Here is a 15,771-nt window from a genome sequence, read left to right as displayed (position 1 = left end):
AAAAAAAAGAAATATATACATGGAAATAAATATATATTTATTATGCTAGATGTTTGAATCATCTTGATTATGTTGTATTGTTGAATACGTGCTATGAATAAAATATAAACATACCTTGTACTGGCGCGTAGATATTTAGATACAGACAATCCTCACTTTGATTACGTAAATAGGGTAATAATTTTTTGAGATATTCTGTTCGTCCTCTAGACATATCATTTGTTAGTTCAGGTAATTTTTGAGGACAAACTGGACCAAATTTATCAGCCACTTTGACACCATGCCACAATGCACCGTTGACAGGTGGCATAAATCTAAGTGTACCAACTGGTGGTGATGCATATGGTACACCACGAAATACTTCAGCACCCTCGAGATTACGTTCAAGTGGCACTATAATACCCGATATTTCACCATATTTTGTTCTCACAATACGTGAATTTAATTCACCACGTGCTATTATCATCACTGGTAATGCCACTAGGGCTATTAACATCCACAATAACATCATGTTTTATTTGAAAAAAAAAAATATTTATCAAATATCCTCGACATATAATAATATTAATTTTTCACTTGTTATAATTATCCACATAATTTTTAGCTTAATTTTTTAACTTTTAATTTATTATCAATTAACTGTTTTAATTTATCATTCAAATTTAATTTGATCTTTTTTATTTATTTATTTTCTTTTTGCATAAAACAATTTTCAAATTTTGATTGGAAACATACGGGATACTGTATGCAGATCCTGTAAAGCAATCTGGAGTGTTTCCCACGTTGAAATATGCTGGCAGATTGTAACCAAAAGTTTATCGCACACGGGCCATTATCAAGTCAGCGTTTTGAAAGGCAAATAGCTGAAGTTTGGTTATGCCGACGGAGCTACATTGTACATATATAAATAATTTTTTTAATTCATTTTAAACACTAGATTCTTAACTGTTCAATTGTTAAGTATGAAAAAAAAAAAAAAAAGTTGGTTAATTTGTTTATATCACTGTGGATTGAGCAGTGATTATGACTCAATAGAAAAAAAAAAAAAACTTTGACGTATACAGATGTTTCAATTGGGTGGGGCTGATGTAAATTTCATGAGATTTAAATCTGTAAATCCTTTTTGTATTTCAACATTTTATTTTACTTTACTTTACATTACTTGCTCTTTTTAATTTTAATTTTTTTTCGTTCGTTTATCGTGTTTCTAATCGTTTTTTATTTTTTATTTTCAGCAAATATGCTACATCCAATTGTAGCTCAAACAATTCACTTACAGTCTACTGAAAATTAAATCTGTAATCATGTGGTGAGTAATTTTATTTGTTATTTTTATTTTCCAGTATTTCGCTGTTATTTGCTTTTATTTATTTATTTTTTTTTTAAATTAAGTTTTGATTGAGTGGATGTTAAATAAAAACTGATTGAATCAGTTGTATATGTATTTTTAACTTTTTTTTTTTTTCTTTCTATGTTTGATGTCTTTACCGTGATATTTATCTTCAAGTCTCATACCAATATATAAAATCAATTTATTAGCTCATTACTATTTCATACTAATAATTCCATATACCATATTATTTTTGGCCATTTATTGATCATTTTAATAAAAATAATAGAATATATATGTTTATTATTTCTGGACATTTCTGGTTAATTTAACTGGATGAATTTCATAATTTACAGGAACACGATATTCCTCCCAATGGCATGCTTGATGTTACGATATACGTATAAGGCATCGAGATGAAGAAATACGAGAATAAACCCTCCTCTTTGGTGTTTGCTCAGTCTCTTCATCTCCTCTGGCCTCTGCCTGTCGGGGACAGTAATCGAAGGATTTTGTCCCCGCCAAAAACTTTTTTTTCTCTTCCTCCTTTTCTCTTTATTTTTTTTATCTCTCTTTTTCCCTCTCTCTTTTTTATTATTTTATCCTCAGCCTCGCATCATTATTACCAGCTTTCAATATTCACATAATCCACAATTTTTTTTTCCCTCGGGAATATAAAAAATAAAAACAAAAACAAAAACCACTTTGGCAGCTCGTCAATCTTTTGAAGAATCCTTAATCCCAATCCCAGTATTTTAACTATCACTCATTCAAAATTCACTACTTAATATGCACTAATTTATATTAAAAATAAAAACTTGAAAATAATAATTAAAATATGTAACTAGTATATGAAAAAAGGGAAAAAAAAAATATCGAAAAAAATTATAGTTGCACTAATCTGAATTAAGCACGTTCTGAAATTTATTTTTGTCCCATAGGAATGTACTTGAACAAGTCAAAAAAAAAAACAATTTAAAGAAAAATAAAAAAAATGAATAATCAAACTCATGTATGACCCCACGCAAATGTCACTTTTAAATTAAAACTTATTTGCACGATGGTATTTTTTTTATTGCTAGGATCAATGCGTCAATATTTGATAGACCTTTTCATTTTAAAATTTGATCAATGTAGTTTCAAGCATCAATCATTTAATCCATCAACATTTCACATGACCGATCAGCTGTAACTAATTTTCAAAAAGAAAAAAAGTAGAAAGAAAAAAAACCTCGTAATTGTATTAATTTTATTATCTTATTTTTTTAAATTCACTAAATTGTTTATTTTCTTTTTTTTATAAATCAACACAATACACTGTGACACATTTTCATGCTTTTTTTTATTTACTCGCAAATATAATAAACATTTAACACTTTGATATTCGTACGGATGAAAACTATTTGAACAATACGAAACATTTTTGAAAAAAAAAAAAACAAAAATATTTGAACAAGTAGAAAAAATAAAACTATAACACAAAAAAAAAAAAATATTAGATAATATATAAACTACAGTAAAAACAATAGCGTTCGCGTTGATGAGAACAAACGTGAACTCATGTTCGTCTGGAGCCGGTTGTCCTGGATATCGAGATGTTACCGTTACTTCGACCCCCGACAAACTGGCGACGAATGAGAGTCTGTTAAATGAGATGCGCATGCTCAAAAACGCGCACGACTCTCACGCAGTGTTAAATATCACTCTATACATGTATGTATTTGTGTTAATGTATTTGTGAGATAGGGTGGTTTGGTGGGTGGTTGGATAGGTGGTGCAGTGCATTGGACGGTCGATATGACAGGGGTGAAAGACGGACTATTCTTTGAGATATTCTACTTTCGTTGCAAAAACTTCAAAATGTAGCTCAAGTCTGAGATTTTAATTTTTTATATTTATTTTTTTTTATTTTTAAATATTAAAAAACACTATTTTAAAAAAAACTCAAATTATATAAAAAATATATTTCTTAAATTTTATATAATTAAAATATTGTTAAAATAAAAAAAAAAAACAATTTGTTTGATAAAATTGGGTATATATTTTTTTTTTCAAAATTCATAATATAAATATTATATAGAGATGAAAAAATAATAAATTCGTAGTTGTCTTGAATCAACTTGAAAATCATGAAACTAATTTGTCTCGGCACGTTGCCTGGTTAATGCGCTTAGTAGTTCATACCTAGTATAGCGACCCGCCCAACGACTTGACTAGCACTATTTTACTCAAGAGTGTACTTAAGCCTCTTGGCCTTTGGCTCTCTGTTTCACGCATAAAACGAAATATAAAAAAATCATAAAAAATTTAATTAACGATTACATGGAATAAAAATATTTTAAAATATATCATAGTATATTTATGTATAAAAAAAAAAAACAATGTGAGGTATTTTTAATCGAGTATCCAATGGTGCAATTTGTCAATTTGGTTATTGAAGTTTAAAAATAAATTGTAATTGCATTTAAAATTAACAGTAAACAATTTAATGACATTAATTTTCAAAACAAATACATATTTTATTTATTTTTTTTAAATATTCAGTACTGATATTTGGAAATATATATATATATTTTTTTTGTACTTTATTTATTATACAAATTTTTATTTATTTTTCAACAAATGGCCCTTTAATTTTTCAATTTTTTTATATCAGTTTATGTATCAGCTATTAACAGATATATTTTATATTTTTTTGCATTTGAAAATTCACATCGAACAAATAATTTAAAAGAGTGTATTGAAATCAATTAACAATACAGCACAGTCGGCATTTTTTCGAGAAAAAAATGTATCAAACAAATTCTACATTATTTTTTTTTCTTTTCAAGTATACATATTTACATTCTATCCAAGTATTTTTCATTTTACAAAATTGTACATTTGAAAAAAAATCATAATAATAATTTTTTTTTTGACTTTAAATAATTCAAATGCATATGAAATACATTTCTGATGCATATACATATGAATTTGTTTGTATATATATTTAATAGTATCTAGAAGATGTGGGTATATCATGAGAGATGAGAAAAAGAGAGAAATAAATAATGTTTGATATCATCGACATGGACCTATCCACGGACGTATATAAATTATTAATATGAATGCAGGCATATAGTTGATCGCATAATATGCATTTACTATTTTCCCGCATTGTGATAATAAATCGTTTCAACGTTATAACAATATTTAAATTTTTAAAATCATTTTTTCCACCTAAAGAAAAACAAAGAAACAATAGAAAATTAAAATTTATTCTTCATTTTATTAATGTTTTTAATTTTTTTAAATATTCCTACGCAAACGTTATTTATTTTTTTCAATTTAAAATTCAATGTACACATGTATAAAAGAAAAAAGTTAAATTTTTTATATATAAACGCATTTACAAAAGAAATATATGTAAAATAATATTATTTTAGTTTTAATATAATTACTTTTGTTATTATTATTTCATTTCACACATGATGTCTGACAAGAAATAGTTGAAATAAAAATAAAATTAGTGTTCAGAAAAAGCTGTGCTATGGAAAAATAAATATAAAAAAAAAAAATAAACTTGACTACGTGAGTTTACTACATAAAAACATAATGTTTTTTTAAATATTATTTTTATCATTATTTTTCTGTATAACGCATTTGCAGTTTGCATGCATCCACGCAACCGATATTTCAGTAAAAACAAGATACTGTATTTTGTGTTTACTATCTTATTTTATTTTTATTATTTTTATGACCAGTTAAAAATATACAGTTTCCATATTATTTAATTTACATTTCTTTTTTCATTGTCGTGTGAAAGGAAAGACCAATAAAGTCCAATAAAAATTATCTACAATAAAATTTATAAAAACTTTTATATTTTTTCATTACGCCCAGGTCGAATTAACGAGCTTGAAATTTTTTTTTATTTTTATTCACATGTCTATAATGAATGGTCATTTGCTGGAAGAGAAAAAAAATTAAGAGCGACAGTGAATAAAAAAAAATTGAAAGAGAATAATTTTGTTGCACGCAGATATTTTTACTTTTCTTATAACCAATTGTGATAAAAGTTTTATCCACCAGGTGTTACAAGAAAACGTGACCGCGTAGTAAAGGAAATTTTTTACTTTTTTTTTTCTTTAATATTTTTTCCACCTCAGTGGACAAAGAAAATCACGAGATAAATAATACCATGAGCTATACGATAAGAGTTTACACATACACTTGAATAAAAGGATTTAATGTTTGTTCTATTAAAAACACTTGATACAAAATAAAGTGTTGATAAAAAAAATAATTCTGTCTCTATAAAAATATAATAACAATTTAACAAAAAACAAGAGGGATTTAAAAATATTTATTATATTAATACGAATATAATATTTTGTATTATAAAAATTTAAAGCAAAAAAATAGTATATAATTTTTTTTTCAAATATAATTTTACACTGCAGCAGCTTCTTATCATTTTGCACGCTCATTCGGCTTTTCCTCATTATTCAAGTTGATGAATGGATATATATTAGTAGACGTATAATGTGCAAAGCACGCGACCATATATATACTAACACGGGGGTGAGAGAAATGCTTGTCTGAATCCTTTGTTTTACGTACCAAAATATTATCTACTCTTGAAAAGCATAAGGGAGTTGAGAAGAGTGAGATATAAAACAGGGACAGATTCAAATCCTAGGGTTATTTTATAAAGCCCTTTGCTCTTTCACCAAATGAGGTGAGATAATACTTTTTTTTTTTTTTTTGTTTATTTTTTTTCTTGTTTTGTTATCCACTGATATATTTTTTTTCCCTTTTGTTTTTATGTTTCTTTTATAATAATTGTGATTTATATAAGAGCTCTTGTTATATATAGATTTTTTTTTTTTTTTTTTCATTTTTATATTTTCAAGATTGGCGCTTATTGTGAGAGAGAGGGTGAAAATAGGTAAAAAAAAAAAATCACCAGTGAAGAGGGACTTGTAAAAGTTATTCGTCATCGTTATGTACCCTTAGAACATTGATCCTCGAAGCAGCCCTGCAACAAAATCTTTTTTTTTTCTATCTTTTCTCGGTTGAAAAAAGATTTTTATTTTTACATTTTTTTTTTTTTTTTATGGAAAGGATAAAAGAGCCATCTCTCAATATATTATTGACTTATTATTTTTTCCTTTTTATTCATTTTTATTATATTCTTATTATTTTATTATATAGATACATATATTTTTTTTTTTTTACATTTTTAAAGGGATCATCTTTTCGAGTCAAGGGATACCTTTGACTCTTTGCTTTTTCGTCTGAATGGAATTGTCACTAGAATATTTCATTGATTTTATTATTTTAACACGTCAAGTTGTTTTTTTTTTAGTTTAGAAAAAAAAACGACTGCGTCATCTGTTTGACATTGAAATTTTTTAAATTTATTCTATACCTTGTTTTTTCAATTCTCCCTGTATCAAAATTCAAGGACGTTAGGTATTTTCCAGATGATTGCTATAAATCTTAAAAAAAAATATGTTAAGTCATGATGGAATCATGAAGAAAATAAATAAACAAATATTTATTCAGCTATAATTTATGATAAAGATATTCCATTGAAAATAGATGACAATAAAAAACCCTGACAAATTGATGATTATTTCATTTTTATAAATTGTTTATTTTTTTTATCAAAACGATTAATATTTAATTTCAAACAATATTACAATATTCAAAACTTTATGAAGCCTTGCACGTGTTTTTTTTTGATATAGTAAAAAAAATAAATAAATAAGGGTTGAAATAATTGATATTTTCTAGAATATTTCCACATATTTTATCTTTGAAAATAAATTAATCATTTTAAGTATTCAACATGAAGATTAAAAGTTTCTCTGCAACACCATGAGCTGAGTAATATATCCATAGAGTATTGAAAAGCGAGTGAAAAAAATAATAAATATATACTCTATATAACTGTTTAGATTAAAGTTGAATTTTTCGATTAAAGGTAAAAGACTTTCATCGGATATCATGGTTCAAAAAAAAAATAAATAAATAAAAAAGAGTGAAATTGAGTGGTTGTGAATAAAAGTGAGACATTGAAAGTATATTCGCTGTGTTGTATACATATACATATCACATTGGCCTATGAAGCCGCAAGTATACGATAGGAAATTTGTGTCGGTGCAAAATATATATAAAGCCAGCATACACGACAATACGACGACGACAACAACAAGCATCTTCTTCTTCTCTTTCTCACCACTACCACTACCACCACCACTATCATCACCACCATCACCACCACAAAGTCTCATACTCTCATTTTCCTGATGGTTAGAAAGGTGCCTTGTGGCTTATCTCGTTCGTGCCGACTATACCGGAGGGTGTAATCAGTGCGAAGAAATTCTGTCGTCACCCAATCTCATGAGAATAGTGCCTAGCTTGAAAATTCCAGCTTCAATGTCATTATAGCACCCAACCAATTCCAACTGAGGATTACTCTGATGATTGTAACGCTTTTCGGCATAGGTACATAATACTCTACTTACACAACACTATCGAAAATGTTGGCGAAATTGCCTCGGGTAACACAAAAAGCTCTGTTTTAACCTTAACAATACAAAAGGAAAATGTTTGCTTGATTATAAATGTATGTGTATATCTTGGATCTGTGTAAAGCAAGATAACAACAATTAATATTATTGCGTATTGCTAATATTATATTATTTTTATTTTATTTAATTAAATGAGATAAAAATTTTAATAGCTTTTTTATATATCTATATATAATACTTAATAACTTTTGTCAAATTTAAAATACTCCATTAGTTTTTCAAAGAAGCCACTGGAAGTTTACGGTATCTCAATGACGAGATAAAAAAAAAAAAATTTTAAATTTAAAAAAAAATGATAATTAGGTACCGAAGATTTAGAAGCTAATTAAACTTTTCTTCAGAACAGCTTGGGGAGTTTGGTTGAACCATCTTTTCAAGATGCAGTGGCTTCTCATATTTTTTTTTCTATTTTCTTCTGTCTTTCTTCATTGCGTTAGAAGACGAGAAGCAGTGGTTTTTTTTTCCTTAGAGACTTGAAGAAAGACAGTCAACTAGTCAAAGCTCTATTTAAAAGATATTAGTTTATTTAAAATTATTTTTATTAATATATAATTTTTTATTAAATATAATTTTTTTTTTTTTCTTTATATCTTCACAATATTTTAATGTAATATTTATATATTTTTTTTATAATGTTATTTGCTTATTTATTTTTTTTTTCATGTTGATGTTTAAAAAGTTTATGTTGACCTATTTATTAACAAAGTTCAGCCATTGATATTGTTGTGTATGTGTGTGTGTGTATGTACATATTTATGTCAGTGAAAAGTGCAACAACTTGCAATGCGAATGATAGTATTACGGGTCGGTGAGCTGAAGGCTGGTTCACTGAGTAGAGAGAGAATGTAAGAGAGAGAAAAAATAATAGTTCTCTTTTGCTCAAGACGAATGAGCATCAACTTCCTCCGGATAAGATTCAGTTCCGTTAATCTTTTGGGAGTATCCGCAAAGCACTGGACAGTGTCAAACTTTTTTTCTACTTTTTAATATTTGCAAGAATTGAAAAAAAAAAAAAGAAAACTACATAAAAATAAAAATTGTATACTTTATGAATTATATTAAAAAACATTAAAAAGATAACAATTGATTATTATAGATTAAAATCAGACAAAATGAATATGACAAATTGGCTCGTATATATTAATTTATCCAGAAACAACAATTAATTTAGTTTCATGGTCATGAGTCATGATGATTGCATTGAAATTCTAATTAAAGCGTGTCGGTCCTTACATGATCTGCGTAACAAACATGTACATAAATTGATATACATATAGATATATGTAACACTAGCTGATAGACCAGACGTATTATTTGCTTCTAGAGTTGGTTATTCCAGCATGAAAATCGATTTCTCAATACGCATACTAGAACAAACATTGACATACCAAGAAATTTTGTATCACCACGTCAAGCTAGTTATCGAATTTTCATGCTCCCATCAACACACTGAATAATGACGTAATGACTCGAATTTATAATGACTCAAGTATATCATCACTTGTTGCCAAAATCAATTTATTAAAAAAAAAGAAAAAAAAAAATATTCTTTTTATTTTTTTATTATGAAAACTATTTTTAAAAAAATATCAAAGTTTTTAAATGGAGCTTTTTTTTCATTTGTAATCTGAACTAAAAATTTCAAATTTAATTTAAAAATAATATTTTCTCTAATACTCAGTTAGTTGATCTATTTTTTTTTTTTTTTTCGGATATATTCATAAATAAATATTTATTTTTTTATAAATTTTATTGTAATACCTTGAGGCTATATTCAAAATAAATAAAGACGTAATTTGCTATCAGTAAAAACCAATGCCTGGAGAATTCACAACATCGATTTTATACACTTTTTTTTTTATTTTACCCTGGATTTGAATGTTCAGTAAGTCCAGACACGAATTCTCAACGTCACACTCCAACGACCTTCTTTATATCTTGAATTATTCTTCTTTACTATACACCGCTGCATTTTCATCATTTTTATTCTGCAGCCGCAGGTTCTTTTTGTTTTTTTTTTCAAGTGAACTGTGTCAGCAAGTGATGCATCTAAAAAAACAATACGAAAAATTTTACATTTAATTACTAAATTCTTAAATTGAAAAATAAAGAAAAACTTTTTTCACAAAATAATTATAAATTTAAAATGAGCAATTCTTTTTCTATTCATTAACAATTTATTGAAAAATAATTCTCTCAAATTAAATGAATAATTTACCCAATATGTATGTGTCAACAAGTTGATTTGGACATTGTTTTCACTGAATGACATTTAAGTTTGCTGTGGCTATTAAAAAAAAAGATTAACATATTGTTTTTTTTTTTTTTTTAAACTTTATTTACGTTCTGGCTTCTAATTTACATTTCACTTTCGGCATACCAGCACCAGTGACATACCCCGGAAATACTCGGTTACACACAGACAAGTCAGCTATACAAATGAAACAGTGAATACACTAACCAACAGACAGACAAGTCTAATTGAACCTTTCATGCTCTCACTTTGTCTCTTGTAAAAAAAAAAAAAAAAAAACCTTCATTTCATCGTACTTGTGTCCACACCACTTTAGTGACAATTTTTCACAGCTGCCCAAAGTAATTTTTCTACTTTTTCAATTTTTTATTATTTACTTTTATTTTTATTATTTATTATTCATTTTTTCTTGATTGTCAGATATATTTTAATCTGCTTTGCAACGTTGACTAATGTAACAAACAAATAAAATAAATAAAGTCAACTTACAAACAAATTAATAATTTTTTTTTATCTAAGTTCTATGAATTTTATTTTAAAGTAATTTTATCAAAAGTATAATTAAGCTTAGTGTATTATTACTCAAAGACTAACCTATATATTAGCTATCAAGATTGAATTTATTTCTTATTAAATTTATTTTTAATAATATTTTCTTTTGTACTTCTAGATCAGCGAGCCGGATGCAAGTGCTTGCAAATTTTTCCAAGATGTTGATACTGCAACTATCGATGCTGTGAATTCATTGGATAACTATGTGATGTAGAACAATTATTTTGGTATGTAAAATATTACAAAATATATTATAGATAATGATGACAGGCATTGGGGACACATCATGTAGAAATAATAACGATACAATTTACGACTGTGAAGAGTATCTATGACACAATATTACAATAAGTTTTTGAATATTTATATAACTATTTATCAACCTCAGAAGGAACTTTATCATTTTGACTTGCTTTTGCATGTGTCGTATAAAATTTCATGCTGTAGATTTTATATTATATACTTTGTAAATATACACAAATCATTATCCAGTTAAACTTATAATAATAATAAAAAAATAATTTATGAAAGCGATAGAGCCAAAAAGCTTTGCAATAATAACATTTTTGTCAAGAGCAAAAATTAAATTCACTAATTTCTGATGAAATTAACATGGAAACTTTGTTAAATTTTTAAATTGCAAAAATTAATTTCCAACACTCGGATTTTTGATTCTAGAAATTGTCTTATTTTTTCATTTGTTTTAAATTTTATAATTTTCAACTTCTTTTTCATTATCAGCTTTTTTTAAATTCTTTTAATTATTTTTTATTTTTTTATTAAAAGTTCAGAAGTGCATGAGAAGACAACGTTAAATTTATCCAGTGTCTACACGATTAAAACTTGAAATGTGTACTTCAAGTAACCGACAAATTTAACGAGAATTTCTTTTTTATAAAAAAAAAAAAAAGGAAATGAGCTTGTGTATATGTCAAGAGTAAAGCCAAGATGAATAAGGTGAGAAGTGTATACATAACTTTTTCTCAATTCATCTGGGATCATTCTGTGTTAACCCTGAGCAAAGTAAAATATACATATATTAAATTTTAAAGATATAAAAACTTTTTTTCAAATTTTGTTTATCTTAATTTTCGTAATTTCAATCTTTTTTTTTACTGAGATTAAAAAATTAAAGATCTAAAGTTAAAAACTAATTAAATATATAAATAAATTAAGAATAAATTTCGAAAATTATATAAATATAAATAAATAAAATGAGTTAATTAATTTATTTTAATTCAAATGTCTTAATTGATAAAAATAAAAATAGAAAAATCTCAGAATTATTAACAACATTTTTTCTAATAATTTAAAAAAAAATTATAAATATTTTAATTTTTATGATATAAAGTTGAATTAAAGATAACCAACATTATATTGTTTCATATCATTTTAAAACTTTTTTATACACTGCTTTATTTTTTTATATAAATCAACAAAGACTTGTCATTAAAGTTTCATATTATTTTTTTTTCACAAAGTCAGTAAAACTGTGGCTGTGTGTAAATACACAATATACACTTTTATAAAGTATAAAATTTTTCAATAGGTACATCAAACATCAAAGTGCCAATAAAAAAGAAAAAATATATAAACACAGTTTGCAATTAATAATTTAATTATTTACTTTTGTATTATATTTTTGAATGAAAAATAATTACTTTTAAAAGAGATTTTTTTTCATTTATAAATTTATCATAAAAGTTGAATCCTTAAATATTAACAAAAAGGCCAATTATCAAGCCAATTGAATATTTTATATTTTAAAGTATCCTAGTTATAAAATGCAAAAGACTTATAAATTTATTTTTTTATTTTTTTGACTTTGCACAAATTTTTTGATCGAGTAAAATTTAATTTAAAATAAAATATATAAAGTAAAAAAATAATATTGTTCTGACGATCATTGATCCAACAAATAACTCAAGTAATACGACAATCCTGACAAGTTATTTTTCTGACAAGAGTATAAATTTCATGAAAATTGAAGGTATTGTAACGACTATTCTTGGCTTTGAAGAAGAGAGATAATACAGTCGAGGATATTCTGAGTATTGACGAAATCCCATGAGGATCACTAGTGAACATCTTTGACTTGATTTTTTTTTTCCTTTATTTTATTTTTCGTCTCTTTCATCTCTTTTTCTTGAAAAAAAAAATGAGAGAAAAATAAAGAAAAAAATGAACGTATGGATAGTCGTTATCCAAATCTTTATGATGTTTTTTCTTTGTCATTTTGTCTGTCTTTCGAGACACTGAAAATACCAGCTTTTTTATCACGTACCAAAAGTCATGCTACTATTCTTCAATTTTTTTATATATACATTTTCGCTTTGACAATCGAATAAAGCTGCATTCACACATTTAAGTTTATTTATTTTTTTAATATTCATCATTTTTATTATTACAAAAAACTATTATTTTTAATTTTTTAAATTACATAATTTTATGTATGCAAGTTAACAATTGTTAAACTATTTTTAAAGAAAAAAAATAATTGTCAAATTTACATATAGATAATAAACTAAAAGAAATGATAAAAATAGAATTTTATCTTATTTATTTTCGATGCAAAATGACAAGACCCTCAGGTCATTCTTTGGAGACTCCGAGGTAACCATGGTTCATTTGAATATTTATCAGATTCTAGACTAGTTTCTACAGCTAGTTTCATTGTTACCTTGTTGTCAAGAATATTTTTTTATTTTCTCTGAATCTTCAAACTTCCTCAATTTATTCTCCTTCAATTGCACAAATAATGTCCGATTTCATTGGAAACTACGTAAAATAGATTTATCCTATGTTTCATTTTTTTTTTATTCCATTTTATTCGATCTATTTTTCTTCGTATCTTTATTTAAAAAATTTTAAAAATTCCAGCACCCAAAGACCTTCAGCAATGTCTTTATTTTTTTTCGTCATATATGTATACGAATAAATATTCTTTAAATAAAATTTACTGTTTCATACAAAGACCACCTCAAGGCGCTTCTATCGTACAAAATTAAATTTAGATTTCAAATATTCAACGTTAGTTTTGTCAATCCCTCAGTTCTAAATTACACCAAGCATCGAAACAGTGTTTTAATCGTCTTTTATTATTGTGATTTTAATTTTTTTCTCAATGAATTTAATTACTGAAATTAAAATTTAAAGTTAAAAAAATATATTCCATGAAAAATGTGAAGTTGAATTGTTATTTTTTGTTATTTATTGGTTCATAGTTAATTAATGTGATTTTATTTTTTTAAAATAATAATTTGTTTTAATTTAATTGTGATAAAAAGTATGAGAAAACCACGAATTTCTAGTTGCTCGTTTAGTCTCTCCGTTAAGGGTGCTCTTTAATGCTTGAGTTAATCGATAAAGTCAGTTAAGACTATTATCCTCAAAACACAACTAACTTAGTGTGGTAATAAAGACAGAAACATCAATGTGTAAAAGAATAAAAAAAACACCATTAAAGATTTTCGTCTTTACGCTTTTTTAATTTATTTTTTTTTACTACTATAATTTATTTATATATTTTTTTAGTTAAATAGTGCTTTTTTTTTTTGTTTAGTCTCTTTAACCTTTCTTTTAACAACACCCTCAATTTTGCAGTGTTCTTTGAAATCAAAAATTCACAACACGCTATCGCACACCGTTAAGAAGAAAACAAACGATCTCAAGGGGAAAGCTTTGATTGGACTCTGTGTTTTATTCAAAATAAATTAAAGTGGATGGTTATATATATATTCATAGTCTGTCGATTGGATGCTTTTCTCATTTAAATATATAACCGAAAAAAAAAAAAATGAAAAAAACAATCTTCTTTATTGAAGTAATTAAAGGTGATTAATGGTTGACATTATTACTTATCTCGGTGTTTGATGTCTTATTGGAGTGTTACCGACAAAGAAAATCATTTCAAGACAAACACCATATTTTATTGAAAATTATTGGTTCATAATATTTATGAGATATTTTTTTTTAGCCACTTAATATTTGCCTGACATCAAATGAGTGTAAATTTAAATTAGTGGAATTGAAAAACGTTCTTATATAATTTTTAAACGACAGAGAAAAATAAATATTATATAAACAAATTTTAAAAGAAAATAATAAAAATAGTAGATAACAAACCACGTGAAATTTAACAACACGCGGATTTTCTATTTTTGTATAAATATAGTACCAAAAACTTTGAATGTTTCTATGTTACTTTTTGGTTGGTACATTCACCCCTCGTTTTGCTCCCCTTCAATATATGCTAAGAATAACACCAAACCATTGGGTGTTGAGTTAAAGTTTTAGTTCAAAGAGAACATATCACAAATTTTGCACTGACTTTTATGCTAAATTAAATCTTCAAACATGCATCATAATTCATTATTTAATTTATATTTATTTATTTACTTTTAATCATTAATTTATCAAGTGATTGCTCAAGTGTATAACTAGTGTTTTTTTTTTAATTAAAAAAAAAAAATGGTTAATTTAGAATGGTGGAAAAAGTGAAAGAAAAAATGTAAAAAAAAATATATAAAATTTGTGATCAACTAGTGAAGGTGTAATTTCTTTTTTTTTTTTTGTTTTTTATTTTTTTATTTAATTAAAAAAGAAAAAAAAAGAAAATGTTTCGACTAGAATTACTTGGCGTCTTGATGCTTTCTTGCACTCAGATATTAACGGAACATCGTAATTTTCATGGACCTTATCATCAGTACGGTCATCAGCGACAACAACAACAACAACAACAAAACTGGGAAGAAGATATGGTGTTCAAGGAAATACGTGTAAAACAGGGTAGACTAAGAGGTAGAGTCATTCAACCTGACACAAATCCTCGTCTACCACTGGTCGACGTATTTCTTGGTGAGTCACTAAAATAAATATAGCTACTTGAAATTGATAGCACAAACATAGATAAAAAAAATTGTTGAAAATAATATTCGATGAAGTATATAAAATAAATAAGATAACAAAAAATGTAAAATAAATAAAAAAATATAAAATAAATAAAAGCTTTTTGGATTATAGAAAATGGCGTTTCAATGCAGCCACTCTGACTG

The 15,771-nt window shown here is 25.7% G+C and overlaps 2 protein-coding genes across 3 annotated transcripts in view; one reads left to right on the top strand and one right to left on the bottom strand.

Moving 5' to 3' along the window:
- Nucleotides 1-1,263, bottom strand: part of LOC122851388 (neuroligin-4, X-linked) — a 100,679-nt gene extending 99,416 nt beyond the window's left edge. The window contains exon 1 of the mRNA XM_044150570.1: nt 115-1,263. Within this exon, the coding sequence (XP_044006505.1) occupies nt 115-511 (397 nt within the window). The 5' untranslated portion in view covers nt 512-1,263. The remainder of the gene's footprint in view (nt 1-114) is intronic.
- A 12,388-nt stretch (nt 1,264-13,651) lies between these two features.
- Nucleotides 13,652-15,771, top strand: part of LOC122851385 — a 35,207-nt gene continuing 33,087 nt past the window's right edge. Inside the window, exons 1-2 of one of the 2 annotated variants that reach the window (XM_044150566.1) lie at nt 13,902-14,129; nt 14,321-15,574. In XM_044150566.1, the coding sequence (XP_044006501.1) occupies nt 15,334-15,574 (241 nt within the window). In that variant the 5' untranslated portion in view covers nt 13,902-14,129; nt 14,321-15,333. Of the gene's footprint in view, nt 15,575-15,771 lie in introns of both variants that reach the window. The other variant, XM_044150567.1, reaches the window with a different exon arrangement.

This window comes from Aphidius gifuensis, linkage group LG3, assembly GCF_014905175.1.
Source record: "Aphidius gifuensis isolate YNYX2018 linkage group LG3, ASM1490517v1, whole genome shotgun sequence".
Taxonomy (NCBI): domain Eukaryota; kingdom Metazoa; phylum Arthropoda; class Insecta; order Hymenoptera; family Braconidae; genus Aphidius; species Aphidius gifuensis.
This window is presented reverse-complemented; position numbering and strand designations above follow the sequence as displayed.